At 44.8% G+C, this 13798-nt stretch overlaps 1 protein-coding gene across 8 annotated transcripts in view; it reads left to right on the top strand.

The window, feature by feature from the left end:
- MTCL1 (microtubule crosslinking factor 1) overlaps window positions 1–13798 on the top strand; it is a 124465-nt gene that overhangs the window by 2249 nt on the left and 108418 nt on the right. For all 8 annotated transcript variants that reach the window (XM_059138747.1, XM_059138750.1, XM_059138741.1 and 5 more), the window contains exons 2-3: window positions 9126–9350; window positions 11230–11388. In XM_059138747.1, coding sequence (XP_058994730.1) covers window positions 9126–9350; window positions 11230–11388 — 384 coding nt within the window. The remainder of the gene's footprint in view (window positions 1–9125; window positions 9351–11229; window positions 11389–13798) is intronic.

Below are 13798 nucleotides of genomic sequence, written 5' to 3' on the forward strand. Positions count from 1 at the left end.
TGCCTTTTCTCCCAGGAGGCGGGCAGGTTGGCCCTGCAGAATGAAGGGCTTAGTGTGTGTGTATGTGTATGGGGGAGAAGGGGGGTTAAGACAACTGAAGTGACTTGAGAGAAAATAAGGGGGATGGAATTTGGGGCAACGGCTTTATTATAGTCTTTAAGTTAGTAAATAGCTACAGTGGTATAACTGTTTTCATGTTTCTGTTAAGATTCTGATATGGGTCTCCTCCCAAACCAGTGGACGGCCTTCCTTTATCTGGGTTATGTGATTTGTACTTTTTCTCAGCAAATGCTAACCTACCCGAATGAGGCCTGGTTATTGGCCAGTGGGACCAAGGGCATGGGCTTATTTAAGGTGATGAAGTGTGCAGTTCAAGCTGTCTTTGGAATAGGTTCGCTGCCGAATGTTCTAAACCTCAGCCTCTTACAGGAGCTGCTCACCCCAGCTGAGCCCAGTGGTAGTTTTGCCTGCAAAGAGGTAGCAAGCAGTGAGGCAGAGGAGGAGAGGTGAGAACAGATTGGGACTTTGGAGCAAGATGTTTCAAACAGTACATTTGCTGGTGTCTCCCACTCACGTAATAAACAGAGTGAATTTCAAAGGTGCTGAAGAGAAAGGCTGGTGATGTTGTATCTTGAAATCTTGAAATCAGCGCTTTTGTAGATCTTCAGCAAATGTAAACACCCTAAGGGCCAGAAAGATAATCTCGTTGGGCTACAGAGCCAGCTCTAAGCATGATCCCTGACCTACAGTGTTTCTGATTAAATGATGTTTATCCAGATTATGACCTGCTAAGCAACAGGAAACTGAGGGTTCCATAAAAGAAAGGATGTTTCCCATTGCATCTTTGATCTTAAGGTAGGCAGCTCAATAGTCATTTCAGAGTTCATTCCTAGGTAACTGTTTATTTGCTTTATCCTTTCACGGTGGTGGAGTCTCTGAATGAACTAGGTGTCTGACCCTGGAGTCTGATATTTGGTATATTTGATATTTCAGTGAGTTCTCACAACATAGGGTATAGCTGTGGTCATTTTTATCATAACCCCCAATTTCATGGACAAGAATGCTGAAAGCCTGGAAAACTTAAATGACTTGCCCAAGGCCATACAGCAAGTAGGGGGTGCAACTTTTCTACTCCCCTTCCCCGCCGCCCACACCAGGCTGCATTTCTATTCACAGCAAGGCTGCCTCTCTCAGTGTATACCGCTTGCTTTCTTATTGTTTTATTCGCTTGAAATGTTCCCAATGTTTAGCTTTCCTAGGGGGCCTCTTTTCATTTTAGGTGAAAGGGCCATAATGAACACTTCTCCACTAGCCTGTGTACAGATGGTCATATAAATCCCACTGACAATGTTTAATTTGTGGGAAATTTCGCTTGCTGGTTCCTGTGGAGAAAGTGTCACGGCCAACCATTCTCTCTGCCTGAGCGCGTCTCCCAGCCTGTCCTTTGACAGCAGGAGAGAGAAGTAGGTAGAGGAGCTCAGGAGGAAGCTAGGAAACCAGAAGTCTGCACAGTTACAAGAGCTTAAGTTACAGTTATTCAGTTTGGGAGAAAACACAGCAGTCCTGGTAGATTAAGGTCAGTGGGCATGCCCACTGGTGCAAAATGGGGCTGTGATCACAAGTGACCTCGAGGGGCAGAGGCGGGTGGCATACCTTGGCACAGGGTGTGTAGAGTGTGTACATTCTAAATCAAAACTTATCTTTTTATTGGTCTCATTGCTCACTGGTACTTTTTTCTCATGGTCAGTAGAAGCTCATCCTTGACCTCCTGCTTTCTTGGGGAAGGTTACACAGAGCTCTCATGATTAGACAGAGCATTCCTCTGGCCAAATGTTCCCTAACAAGAAGAGCTTTGGTCCAGGAATTTTACTTGGGTATATTCTGGGGATTGTGACCATGTTAAAGGTCACCTTCTCTCCCATGTCAGTTCTGTCACCATTACTGTGCAAGGCGGTCACACTTCCTGAGGTAGAATGACCAAAAGGTAATCCAGCAGATACATAAGGCCTGCAGAGCCCCAGGGGGATGTCTTAGTGATTGAAAAATCAAAGTGGAATTCTCTTGAGTTTTAGCTGGTCTGCTGTATTTTTTTTTTTTTTAAATTTTATTTATTTATCAGAGAGAGAGAGGGGGAGAGAGCGAGCACAGGCAGACAGAATGGCAGGCAGAGGCAGAGGGAGAAGCAGGCTCCCTGCTGAGCAAGAAGCCCGATGTGGGACTCGATCCCAGGACGCTGGGATCATGACCTGAGCCGAAGGCAGCTGCTTAACCAACTGAGCCACCCAGGCGTCCCATGGTCTGCTGTATTTTTTAAAATAGATGTCAACAGACAAGTATATTATGTTGGGTTGAGCTGTGTGGAGATGTCTGGGGCATCCCTGATTCTGCCTTCTCTTCCTCTTCTGCCTTCGTCAAAGGGCACCAGGGTGGCTAGTTGAAAAACACACAATTATGCAGTCTAGGTGGCTGGCTTTTTGTGTGGAAACACAGTCAGAAAAGCAGTCTTGTCCCTTTACCCCGATGATCTTAAATATATTTGGACGTGTTCATGCATTCTGGTGAGCGGTTGAGTTCAATGGTCTAAAGGCCTTTGCTTCACTTTCAAACCGAACCCAGGTATGTTTCTTAGGGATGAGAGCATCTATGAAATGCTGCCAGTGTGTTCTCTGCCTGCCAGCTGCCCTGCCACCACCGGGTTTTTGCTCGAGTGCTCTGAGCCCATCAGACCAGCCTTAGTGCTCATTGGGAACATATTAATTATGTCCTCCGTTTCCACTGGCTTTTCAGGAGGAATTAATCACTTTGAGCTTATTGGCCCATTTTGAAAATGCCCTTTGGATTCCTGGTGATGTGCTCACCATGTCCCCCTCTGCTTGTGTCCAAATCATGTTCTCCAAAGCCCCAGTGTCCTGCAAGATGGGCGCGGGTTGGTGTGGGGAAAGGCTGCTTTTTGCTGTTTTTGTTGTTTTCCTCTGCTTTCTCCGTGATTTCGTAAGAATTCTTTTTGTTTCAGACAAAAATCACGGCTAGCTACTTGGGCGGGCAATATCCCATCCTTTGAGAGGAGGGGTTTCCTAAGGGAGAGCATTGGGTAGGGCTGTTTGGGGTTTTATAGGTTGCAGTGTATGACCGCGGAGCTAGCCTGACCACTCCGTTTCTCACCTGAGTAGCCTTGAGTTCCGGCCTGGAGTGGGGACGCTGAGGCCAGCAGCATCCACGGTTCTGAACAGCTGACGTGTTGAGCTCCTCCTCTCTTCTGCCTTTCTTTTGGAAGGGTTAAAGTGGACAGCACTCCTATTCTTTCCTGACATTCCCCTTTCCACACCCATTCTTTATTCAGCCCACAAAAGAGCGGCTGGAATAGTCTTAGAGGCGAGATCATGTAGACAAGGGCAAACAGAGCCCATCAGCTGCTGGGTGAACTGTCACTTGGTAAACAATGGTTAGCGGCCCCCTGTGCCTTCTTTGCTACAGCTAGGACTGTGCAGAGAACATTTCCATTGTCCGGAGGGAAATGAGGTGGATTATTTGTATATTACAGCAGACAATCGTTTCTGTCTGCAACTCCCAGAAGATGGAATTATTGCAACAGTAGCCAGATGACTGCTCTCCTGTCCAAATTGGGGTCTATTTAAAGAAGGGTTATTAAAATATTAATGTAGAACTAGTTATTGATTTTCAGGTTGCTTGAGGGAGATTTTAAGATTTCCATCAACAATCAGTATGATCAAGAGTTTGCCTCCCTTCAATTAAGATACTGTGGATTCCCTTTTTATTTTTTATTTGTGGATAAAACTGTTTTCACGGAGCTTGGCATTGAAACGCTTCGTTTTAATCTTCATTTACCCCAGTGCACACAGGGTACCTCATTATTTCTATAATTTGATGTGTATAATAGGGCTCGAGCTGCTATCTGCAGGCAAAGGGGAGTAGCTGGGAGCCTCACTCACCTTCAAGGTTTCATTTTATATACAGAATTTGAAAAATAGATTTAATTAAAACTAAATTAGCTTTTCAATGAAGTAATGATCTAACAGTGAAGTATGCAAACAAACCTGGCGTTAATTTTACATAAAACTGTTAAGGACAGGTCTTCTTAGTTTCTGCATATAAAAAAACAACAGCAGTTTTCTCCGTCTACTTCCTGTATGTCTAAATTATATTTGCCAGACACATTATATGTTCTGCTTGATTTGGTTTTCTTAAACATTTAAACAGCAGACATTTTTCGGATTTCTTTAACACAACACAGTCTAAATTAGAGTGTGCTGTCCGAAAATTAACGTAGTGGTAGCTTGAAAATCACCATCCATCATGACCCTCATCTGAATAATCACAGTTTTTGCTTTTCACATGTCTGCTGCCGGCTGACATGGTTTATAATTTGCTTTTCTTGTAATTTCTTTTCGCTGAACCTGAAAACTGCTTTTCTTCAAGGCTCTGTGAAGGGAGTTGAGACACTGGCCTTGGTCCCATCTCTGCAGCAGATTGGTGTTGAAAGCCATTTAAATGCTTAGAATCTCAATTGCTTCATCTTTAAAATGGGGATATTAATAATTTCGCTGCATATTGCAGTGTTTTTCTGAGGGCCAGTTGAGATAAGGGATATACTCATACATCGACAGTTGTCAAGGTCTAAAAATGTTAACTTGCTTTATTATGTCACATCTAGGGTGGGCTTTTAAAAGAGTGATTTAAGGGTTATTATTGTTTCATTTGTCCTGGTTGTTGCAAATAATTTATAGTATTTACTGGGAAGAGCACCTGGGTTTGCAGTCTAGCTTCTGCTTATTAGCTATGAGGCTTTGGACATGCTAACCAGCTTGGGTTTGCTTTTCTTGTCTATGAAATGGGCCATATGTTCCTGGCAGGATAAGAACAGGGTTAGTAATGAAGGTAAAGTGCTGAATGAGATGTCTTCTGTTCTACAAATTTTAGATAAAATATGAGTTATAAAGGCAATGATTCAAATACATGCAGTTATGGGCTCTCCCTAATTTTCCTTTCAGTGCAACTACTATTGGTGATTATTTATGCCAAAAAATGTTAGCTGTTTCCATCTGACCTACTGAATGATTTGGAGGTGCGGGTTCATCGAGCCCTTACACACTTGTCTCTTTTAGCTTGCGTGGTTGTTTATGCATCTATAGAACATATTCATTGTTTGATGGATCCATTGTTGAGTTGCGTCTGTGAGCATCCTCCTAGTACAAAATCTGAAAACTGGAGGACAGTTTTATACCTGAAAGTTGTATCTAATGTTTTCTGATGACCGTTTTCACACTTTGAAAACTTTTGTTTGAATAACAGGTAATTCTAGGCATTAACAACCTTGGCTTTTATAGGTAAGCTTTCTAGAAGGAAAAGCAATCACAGACCATTCCTTCCATGAACAGAATGGCCACAGTTACTGTATATTTGTATGTATACATACAAATGATTTTTTTTAAAGATTTTATTATTTATTTGACAGAGATCACAAGTAAGCAGAGAGGCAGGCAGAGAGAGAGGGAGAAGCAGGCTCCCTGCTGAGCAGAGAGCCCGATGCTGTGATGATGCAGGGCTCCATCCCAGGACCCTGAGATCATGCATGACCTGAGCCGAAGGCAGAGGCTTAACCCACCGAGCCACCCAGGCGCCCCCATACAAATGATTCTTGCTTGTATTAAACTCCGTATTAGTTACGCAACGAAACAATTACCTTTTAACTGTACTCTAAGGTTAAGTGTAGAGAATAGGCTCTTCCTGAAAGTCAGACCCATCCATCATATCCATAGGTGAAACCTGACCTTGATTTGGAAGCTTCAGGACTAATTATCTAATCTTTACCAGAAGACTGACGCCCACAAGGCCTGTGTTAGAGCTTGCTGTCTGCAGCTGGTCTCCCCCAGTGGGGCGGGTCAGGGCCATGGCTCTTACACAGCGGCATCACAGCTCCAGTGTCGGGATCTGGCATCAGTCTGCCAACTTACTCTTTGCTGATGTTGGCAAGGTCCTTCCTGAAAGAGTTGTGTTCTCCCATTCCCTGAAGAGCTCAGCCTGTCCATCCTGTTCACATATGTTCAACTGACTGGCTTCCATGCTTGGTCTGTGAATTCCCAGTCCCGGTGAATTTTCCTACTAGAAACAAGATATATAGGAAGAGCTCTCCATGAAGGAAGACAGACCAGAAACAAAACTTGCTGGGGTGCCGGGGTGGCTCAGTGGGTTAAGCCTCTGCCTTCAGCTCGGGCCATGATCTCATGGTCCTGGGATCAAGCCCCGTATCAGGCTTTCTGCTCAGTGGGGAGCCTGCTTCCCCTTCTCTCTCTGCCTGCCTCTCTGCCTACTTGTGATCTCTCTCTCTCTGTTAAATAAACAAATAAAATCTTAAAAAAGAAACAAAACTTGCTTATACTTTGCAACACTTTTCAAGGTTAAGATTTTCCTTTTTCTTAAACACAGGAGAACATCTTATATTTTTAATGCTCTAGAAATTTTGTGAGAACACTCAGAAGTTGAGAAAACCACTTTATTAATTTTGTCAATACCATTTGGGACGTGGTCAAGCTTTTCTTCTTTAACATCATTCCTCTTGGCAGTCCATTCAGACAGGCTCCGTTTGGAGTCACGGGCAGCTGAGTAGGCCATTTTCTTGGTTAGGGTAGTGTGGACAGACTGGGGAGAAGCTACAGGCTGGGATTTGGGGGAATGAAATGCTCTATAGTGCTCTTTCCAGGAGACCCCTACATATGGCAAACTGGCCGTCTGTGCCAGTTTGTACTTTTCCATAAGGAGTCCCAATTTATTTGTTACACCTAAACTTTTCCAGGTTAAAATCTGGAGATTCCCTTCTGGTCAATTTCTTGTCTGCCTGAGGCTTTGATGTTAGGAAGCTCTTGTTCTTTATTACAAGCAAATCCCTGCTTTTAAGAACAAACACAGGATTAGTGAGAGTGAAGAGAATCAAGGACAAACTGAATAGTGGGATAAGAACTGACAATTTAGTGTATCCACATCATGGAGAGTTTTTTCCTTCACCCTCAGTGTTAATTGAACAACACAAAGGAATGACTGAGCGTATCCAAGTCTGGAGACATTTAAGCCATCAATGATCAAATAATCAAGAAAATTCCTAGAGGGCGCCTGGGTGGCTCAGTGGGTTAAGCCTCTGCCTTTGACTCAGGTCATGATCTCAGGGTCCTGGGATCAAAACCTGCGTCGGGCTCGCTGCTCAGCGGGGAGCCTGCTTCCCCTTCTCTCTGCCTGCCTCTCTGCCTACTTGTGATCTCTCTCTCTCTCTCTGTCAAATAAATAAATAAAATATTTAAAAAAAATTCCTAGAATGCTTTTCTTAAGCTCCCACCTTCCAAATTACTCCTCGTTAAAATCTTTTGTAATCCTTCAATAGATTTCTGTCTTGCATATTGCAGCCATGTCTGTGGGTTTGGGAAGAATTTTTGGTAATTAGGTTACAAGACTGGAACAAAACAAAGGTGCATTTGTGTCCGATTTTGGTCAGTCTTTACAATTTGGCCTTTGTCGGGACTGACCAATGTTCATGTGTGTTCCTCCCACAAATACTTATGGAGGGCCTACTGTGTGGCTCACACCCCTCTGGGTGCTGTGAATTCGGAGAAGCCCCCTCGAAGGGTCTGCCCTCACAGAGCTCACATTTCAGTATGGGCAACAGACAGGAATAGGAAAAAGCACAAAGAACCAGTAGCCGGTGATAAGAGGTGGGAAGAAAACAGAGCAAGGCAAGAAGGGTTAGAAGCATGGAGGGGTTGGGGGGATGGGTGGTCAAGGAAGGCGCTGTGTGTGTACCTTCCAGATGATGTAACAACGAGCTCTGTAAAAGCTGGGAAGGGACGGTTTAAGGAGGGGGGAGAGCAGGTGGAAAGGCCTCCAGCCGTCCAGACGCTGTGAGACCCGCAGTGTGGCAGGGAAGAAGGGCAGCTCAGAGGCCCTGGGGAGGACTCTGAAGGATTTCCTCAGGGCAGTGGGAAGCCCCCTGGAAGGTCTGAGGGTCGTGGTCTGAGTTCCACAGTAAAGGGTAACTCTGGGTGGAGAATTGGTTAAAGGGGAAGCAAGGTGGGGCGCCTGGGTGGCTCAGTAGTTAAGCCTGTGCCTTTGGCTCAGGTCATGGTCTCGGGGTCCTGGGATCGAGCCCCGCATCGGGCTCTCTGCTCGGCGGGGAGCCTGCTTCCCTTCCTCTCTCTCTCTCTGCCTGCCTCTCTGCCTACTTGTGATCTCTGTCTGTCAAATAAATAAATAAAATCTTTAAAAAAAAAAAGAGGGAAGCAAAGAGCCCCACTTGACTCACCTGTGTGTGCACCTGCTCCCTGGGGATGGACGGAGGCAGAGACTAGCTGTGGTGTGTGCAGCCACCGAGGAGAGAGTGCCCCACACATATGTTGCTGTTGGGCTGACGGCACTGGTTTGGCTGTGGAATGGGAGGGCAGGGGGTGGGGAGCAGGGAACAAGTGCTGGGTTTTCCTGTACCCACAATGTCTTCATGCTGATGCCAGAGTAAAATGGAGATGGGAAATGAAGGCCAAGTGAATGGAAAAAACCAAACCCAGTGTGGATTTGACATAATGCAAAAGTTATATCTTTGGAATCGTGAGTCACATAGTCAGTGCTGAGACGTGTATGGTGGAACCACGTTTTAGGGACATTTTTGCAGGTGTGTCGTAATTCCAAGGCAGTTGTTATGATTGCACTGTTTACGTCCTTCGAAGACGGGGCTCTGTGCCCCTCCTCTTTGTCCCAAGCCTGTGCCCTGGAGATAAGGTTTAGGTCAGGGTTTGGTTTGAATCTAAAGTTTCAGTTATCTGCAGAGTTGACTTCATCTATGATTCTGATTATGTAAGAAATTGGGAGTGAAATCAATGTCGGGAGGCCACAATGAATAATCCATCCTGGTTTTGAGTTTCTGGACCCATGAGATTTGAACGGACATGTGAAGATATTGTCTTGTGTGACTCTTCCCAGAGATCCCTGTGTCCCCTCACGTAGGTGCGCCCATCCTCCGCGGGGTAAGCGCACAGGTTGTGGACGTCCAGTATTGCCGAGTGAACGGGGGACCCCATCCTTGTCCGGGTGGACCTGGCTTATAACTCTGTTCCATCTGGCTTGTGTAGGACGAGCTGGATGAACTCCGTGCTGAGATGGAAGAGATGAGAGACAGTTACTTAGAGGAAGATGTTTACCAGCTGCAGGAGCTTCGGCGGGAGCTGGACCGCGCCCACAAAAACTGCCGAATCCTGCAGTACCGCCTCAGGAAAGCCGAGCAGAAGAGCCTGAAAGTGGCTGAGACTGGTCAGGTGGATGGCGAGCTCATCCGGAGTCTGGAGCAGGACTTGAAGGTGAGTGAGCGTCGCTGATAGGGGGCACTCGTTCCCAGATGGGGCGGCAGGAGCCAGGGATGATAGTGGGTGGGGATCGCAGATTTGGGGACCGGCAGCCCTTGGGCCCCACCTACACACCTGGTCCTGCCGTTCTGAGGGTAGTTCTCTCTCTCAGCAGATTTTAGCATACACGTTCTTCATTCACCTGCTGGTGTGTAGGGTATGGGTAGTCATATGGCTTTGACATTCCAAGATTTTAAACCTGTCCCATGAACTGGAATCTTAAAACCTAAGGAAAAGAAAACAAATTGTAATAAGGGATCTACAATTTTTTTTTAAATTTATTTATTTATTTTTTTTTTTTTAAGATTTTATTTATTTATTTGACAGAGAGAGATCACAAGTAGGCAGAGAAGCAGGCAGAGAGAGAGCGAAGCAGGCTCCCTGCTGAGCAGAGAACCCGATGTGGGACTCGATCCCAGGACCCTGAGATCATGACCTGAGCCGAAGGCAGTGGCTTAACCCACTGAGCCACCCAGGCGCCCAGGGATCTACAATTTAAAAGAAAAGAGAGAATTGGGGTGCCTGCGTGGCTCAGTTAAGTGTCTGCCTTCAGTTCAGGTCATGATCCCGGGGTTCTGGGATGGAGCCCTGCCTTGGGCACTCTGCTCAGTGGGGAGTCTGCTCTTCCCTCTCCCTCTGGGCCTCCCCCTGCTTGTGTTCTTTCTCTCTGATTCTCTATCTCAAATAAATAAATAAAATCTTAAAAAAAATGAATAATTAAAAATAAATTTAAAAAAGATATCTGCCACTTGGTCTGACAGTTGTGGAGAATTGTACAAAAATGCCTTCTAAAGATCTACACTCTTTAAAAAAAATCTATTGATGATCAGTTCAGTTATAGTCAAAGACCACTCATAGAGGTTGATTCTAATCATTTAATGTTTTTATCGTTACTTAAGTTTCTGGAATGCAGGAAACCTGAAATGACCATAACCCAAGGATGGTGTTTTGATTTAACTGAAAGAGAAATGGGACCATAACTAGTTGTCTAAAGCTAATTGTCTAAGGTGTTTTTGAAAACCACTGGCAGAGGTGGGAATGAGGTGAAGAAATTCCAGACATTATACCATTTGCTATCTCCGAGGGTAGCATGGCTTCTCTTGTGCTCCAATTATCAAATCATTTATCAAGAGATGAATTATGCATAATGTCCTCCTTATTATGGGAGTACTTATGAAATCTCATTTCGCCTTTCATTATGATAACAGGAAAAGAATCTGTGTAATTCTGTCAAATCTATAAACCACTAACAAAACGTCATTCAGGGGGATATAAGGGTAATTTATATTTCTCTTGCAAAATCTCATTCCTTGTTTCCCTTTAGAAGGTAAAAACATTTAATTGCTTTTAACATTCAGATATTTTACTATAGTAGACAAGATAAAACTTGACTACATTATTTTACAGGATTATTTTGTTGTGTTTTTGTTTTTAGCAAGTAGTTTTAGTATGCCTTAGGAACAGAAATGTTTATTGATCCATTTTTATTGTTATTGTTACTATTATTTCTAATTTATCATTAAAGCAGTGTGTGTGAGCAGAATTGGGATTCTTGGTGATACTCTATAACGAGGTAGAGCTATCCACAGTAGCCTTTTAATCCAGATAAGGGTCATAGCTTCGCTTATAATGTAGATTTCATGTTTGAAACTAATACCCTCCTCCTTTAAAAATAGGCTTGTTAATATTGCTGGGGTCTTTGCCCAGTGAAGGTCTTTGCCCTTTATGGCGATATCATATCACTTAATGATTCTGCCTCTGAAGTTGTTTGAATGTGCCCTTAGCACACAGCAAAGCTTCATGTCCTGATAACTATCTCCGTGGGTCAATACAGGTAGCCAAAGATGTATCTGTCCGATTGCACCATGAACTTGAAACCGTGGAGGAAAAGCGCGCTAAAGCTGAAGATGAAAATGAAAGTCTCCGACAGCAGATGATTGAAGTGGAGATATCCAAACAAGCCCTCCAGAATGAGCTGGAGAGACTGAAAGAGGTAATCCCAAGACATACGGGGATTTCTTTCTTGGGTTTAATTGTTAGGAGCTTGGGACTCCAAGGGCCCCATTTGCTGAACTATGGTTTGTTTGTAGGGCCCAGAATCTAAGAACGGTTTTTCCATTTTTCATAGCATTGTAAAACAACAACAATCACACAAAAATAAATCTAAAAAAGCAAAGAAGACTGACAAAGACTATATGTTGCTTACAAAGCCTGAAATATTTGGTGTCTGACCCTCTACAGAAAGGGCTTGGTGAACCGTGGTCTAAAACTACTTTTTATCATTTCCATTCAGATGAGCTGGCCATTAATTCCTTTTATGGGTCTAAATGGAGAATATTATTACCAGAATACAAAATTAAGCAGTAGCTTTTTCCTCGAGTCTCCTCTTCCAATGAGCTGGAAAATGTGTTCTGGTTGTCTATTAAGCTGTGTAAACAAATAATCTGTATATGCCACCTCTATCTGTTATTTAGGCAACATGGTTTAAATACAGGGTTTTCTTTTTATTTTAGGGAGTGAATGTATTCTAGCAAAGTGGTCAAGAAAATGAATACATATATATATATATTTTTTTTCCCCTTTGCATATAGTAATGCAAATGCTGTTTTATTGTTACTTCCATTATAAGATTAAAGCTGTGTATTTTCTTAGAAAATAGCCTGTATGTTGTTGGAGTTAGAAACTGTTGGTGAAGCCTTTACAGTGATGGCTGAAGCCAGCATTATTACCTGCTAAAAGCCTCACTTAGTGCATGTTCCCTTTGGACAAGTTTCCCGAGTCACCCAGTTGTTCCTCATCCACCCAGCTGTCTACCTGCCCACACTTAATTCAGGCTCCGTACCATGCCCTGGGGAGGCAGGTGTGAGTATGGCCGCACAGGCTCTGCTCTCAAGATGTTTACAGCTCAGTTTGACACATGGCTAGCAAAACAAGTAATCGCGGCAAAGGAGCCGGTGTTGCTGGCTCTCTTCTTCCACCCCATCCCCCCAACAGCCACTCAGGTGCCCTGCTGTTTCTAGAGGTTGGCAGGGGGGTGAGGGGCAACCTTCTTTGTTCAGAGATCAATAGCCCTGGGACTCAGTCCCTCGCCTTCGGGTCTCTGCTGACATCCCACTTCAGCCACCTGGCCCTGCACACGTACACATTCCCAGTTGTTCCTGCTTCCCCCCTCCTGGCCATCCCTATCTGCCTTCCCATCTGACATGCTGTGGATTTTGGTTACTCGCTTGTATATTGCCAGCGCTTGTCTGACAATGCCATGGGTTTTATTTCTTTGTTGCCTTCACTAATGTGCCTCCAGGACTTGAGCTCTGCGGGAAGAGGGTGTGTCTCTGTAGTTCATGGTGGGGTCTCCGTGCCTAGAACAGTGCCTGGCACTTAGGCGTTGTCGGAGACGTGCAGGGTGAGGGAGTGAATGGAGGGCGAGAGGGTGGAGCTGTGGTGAGCACAGCTCGCCTGGGGACTCCGTGCGCTTCACAGAGGAGATAGAGTCTGAGAATGTTCTTTCATCATGCATAACCCTTGCTCCTTAACTTAGGTGTGCACTTACCCCAAGGGATTGGGGGGATTTCTCCTCTCTTTGTGGGTCTCTTACCTCTGCACTTAGAGTCCCCCGTCCTTTACTTCCTTCTTTCCCTTTTGCTCTAAGTCTGCTAGAAGGTTTGCCATAATGGCTTCTTTCCTCAGGATTTCCAGTTTGAGCCTGACCTTGAGGGTGCAGAAAACATCTTAGGAGTCTATTTTACAAATGTTGTATGTGTGAATGCCTACATACAAATATTCAAATTATATGTACACATAAGTAAGTAAATAAATATATTTGAAGCAGGCAGTTTCTCTTGCCCCCAAAGAGCTGGATTTGTGTGGGACTTGGCATCAGGCCACAAATAGCTCCTCAGGGAAAGAAATGATGACTGACGTTCAACGCCAGGCAAGGGTGAAGCAGGGGTCTTTAGAGAACGGTGATGTTGGTTGAGGCTGGATGTACACAGAGGAGGTGGCAGGCCGGCGCCTCCCTGCCTGTATGGGTTAGAGTCCCCCGCAGGCATGGCCCAGCTGGGCTACAGTCCCTGTTTTACCTGGAGAGCTGCAGTCCAGCCGCGGGATGGCGTCTTGGCACCAAACCTCACGATTCCAAACAAACCCTAAAACTGACCAGACTCTACAGAAGGTAGATGCTCTAGACAGTGCAGGAAGGAGAGAATGATGGAACCAGGCGACCCGAGGTTCAAAGGTGGTAGAGGAGATAATTACTGGAAAGTGCTAGCTGTGGCTTCGTGAGTGGATTCTCTTTACTAAAGCGGGAAGGGAAGGCGCTAGGAGCTTTGCTGCGAAGAGACTGTCCTGTTTTCTCGATCTTGAGTCCCACTCGTTATCGGTTCACCTCTAAAGTTTTGTCAGCG

The sequence above is a fragment of the Mustela lutreola genome, chromosome 11 (genome assembly GCF_030435805.1).
Source record: "Mustela lutreola isolate mMusLut2 chromosome 11, mMusLut2.pri, whole genome shotgun sequence".
In the NCBI taxonomy this organism is placed as follows: Eukaryota; Metazoa; Chordata; class Mammalia; order Carnivora; family Mustelidae; genus Mustela; species Mustela lutreola.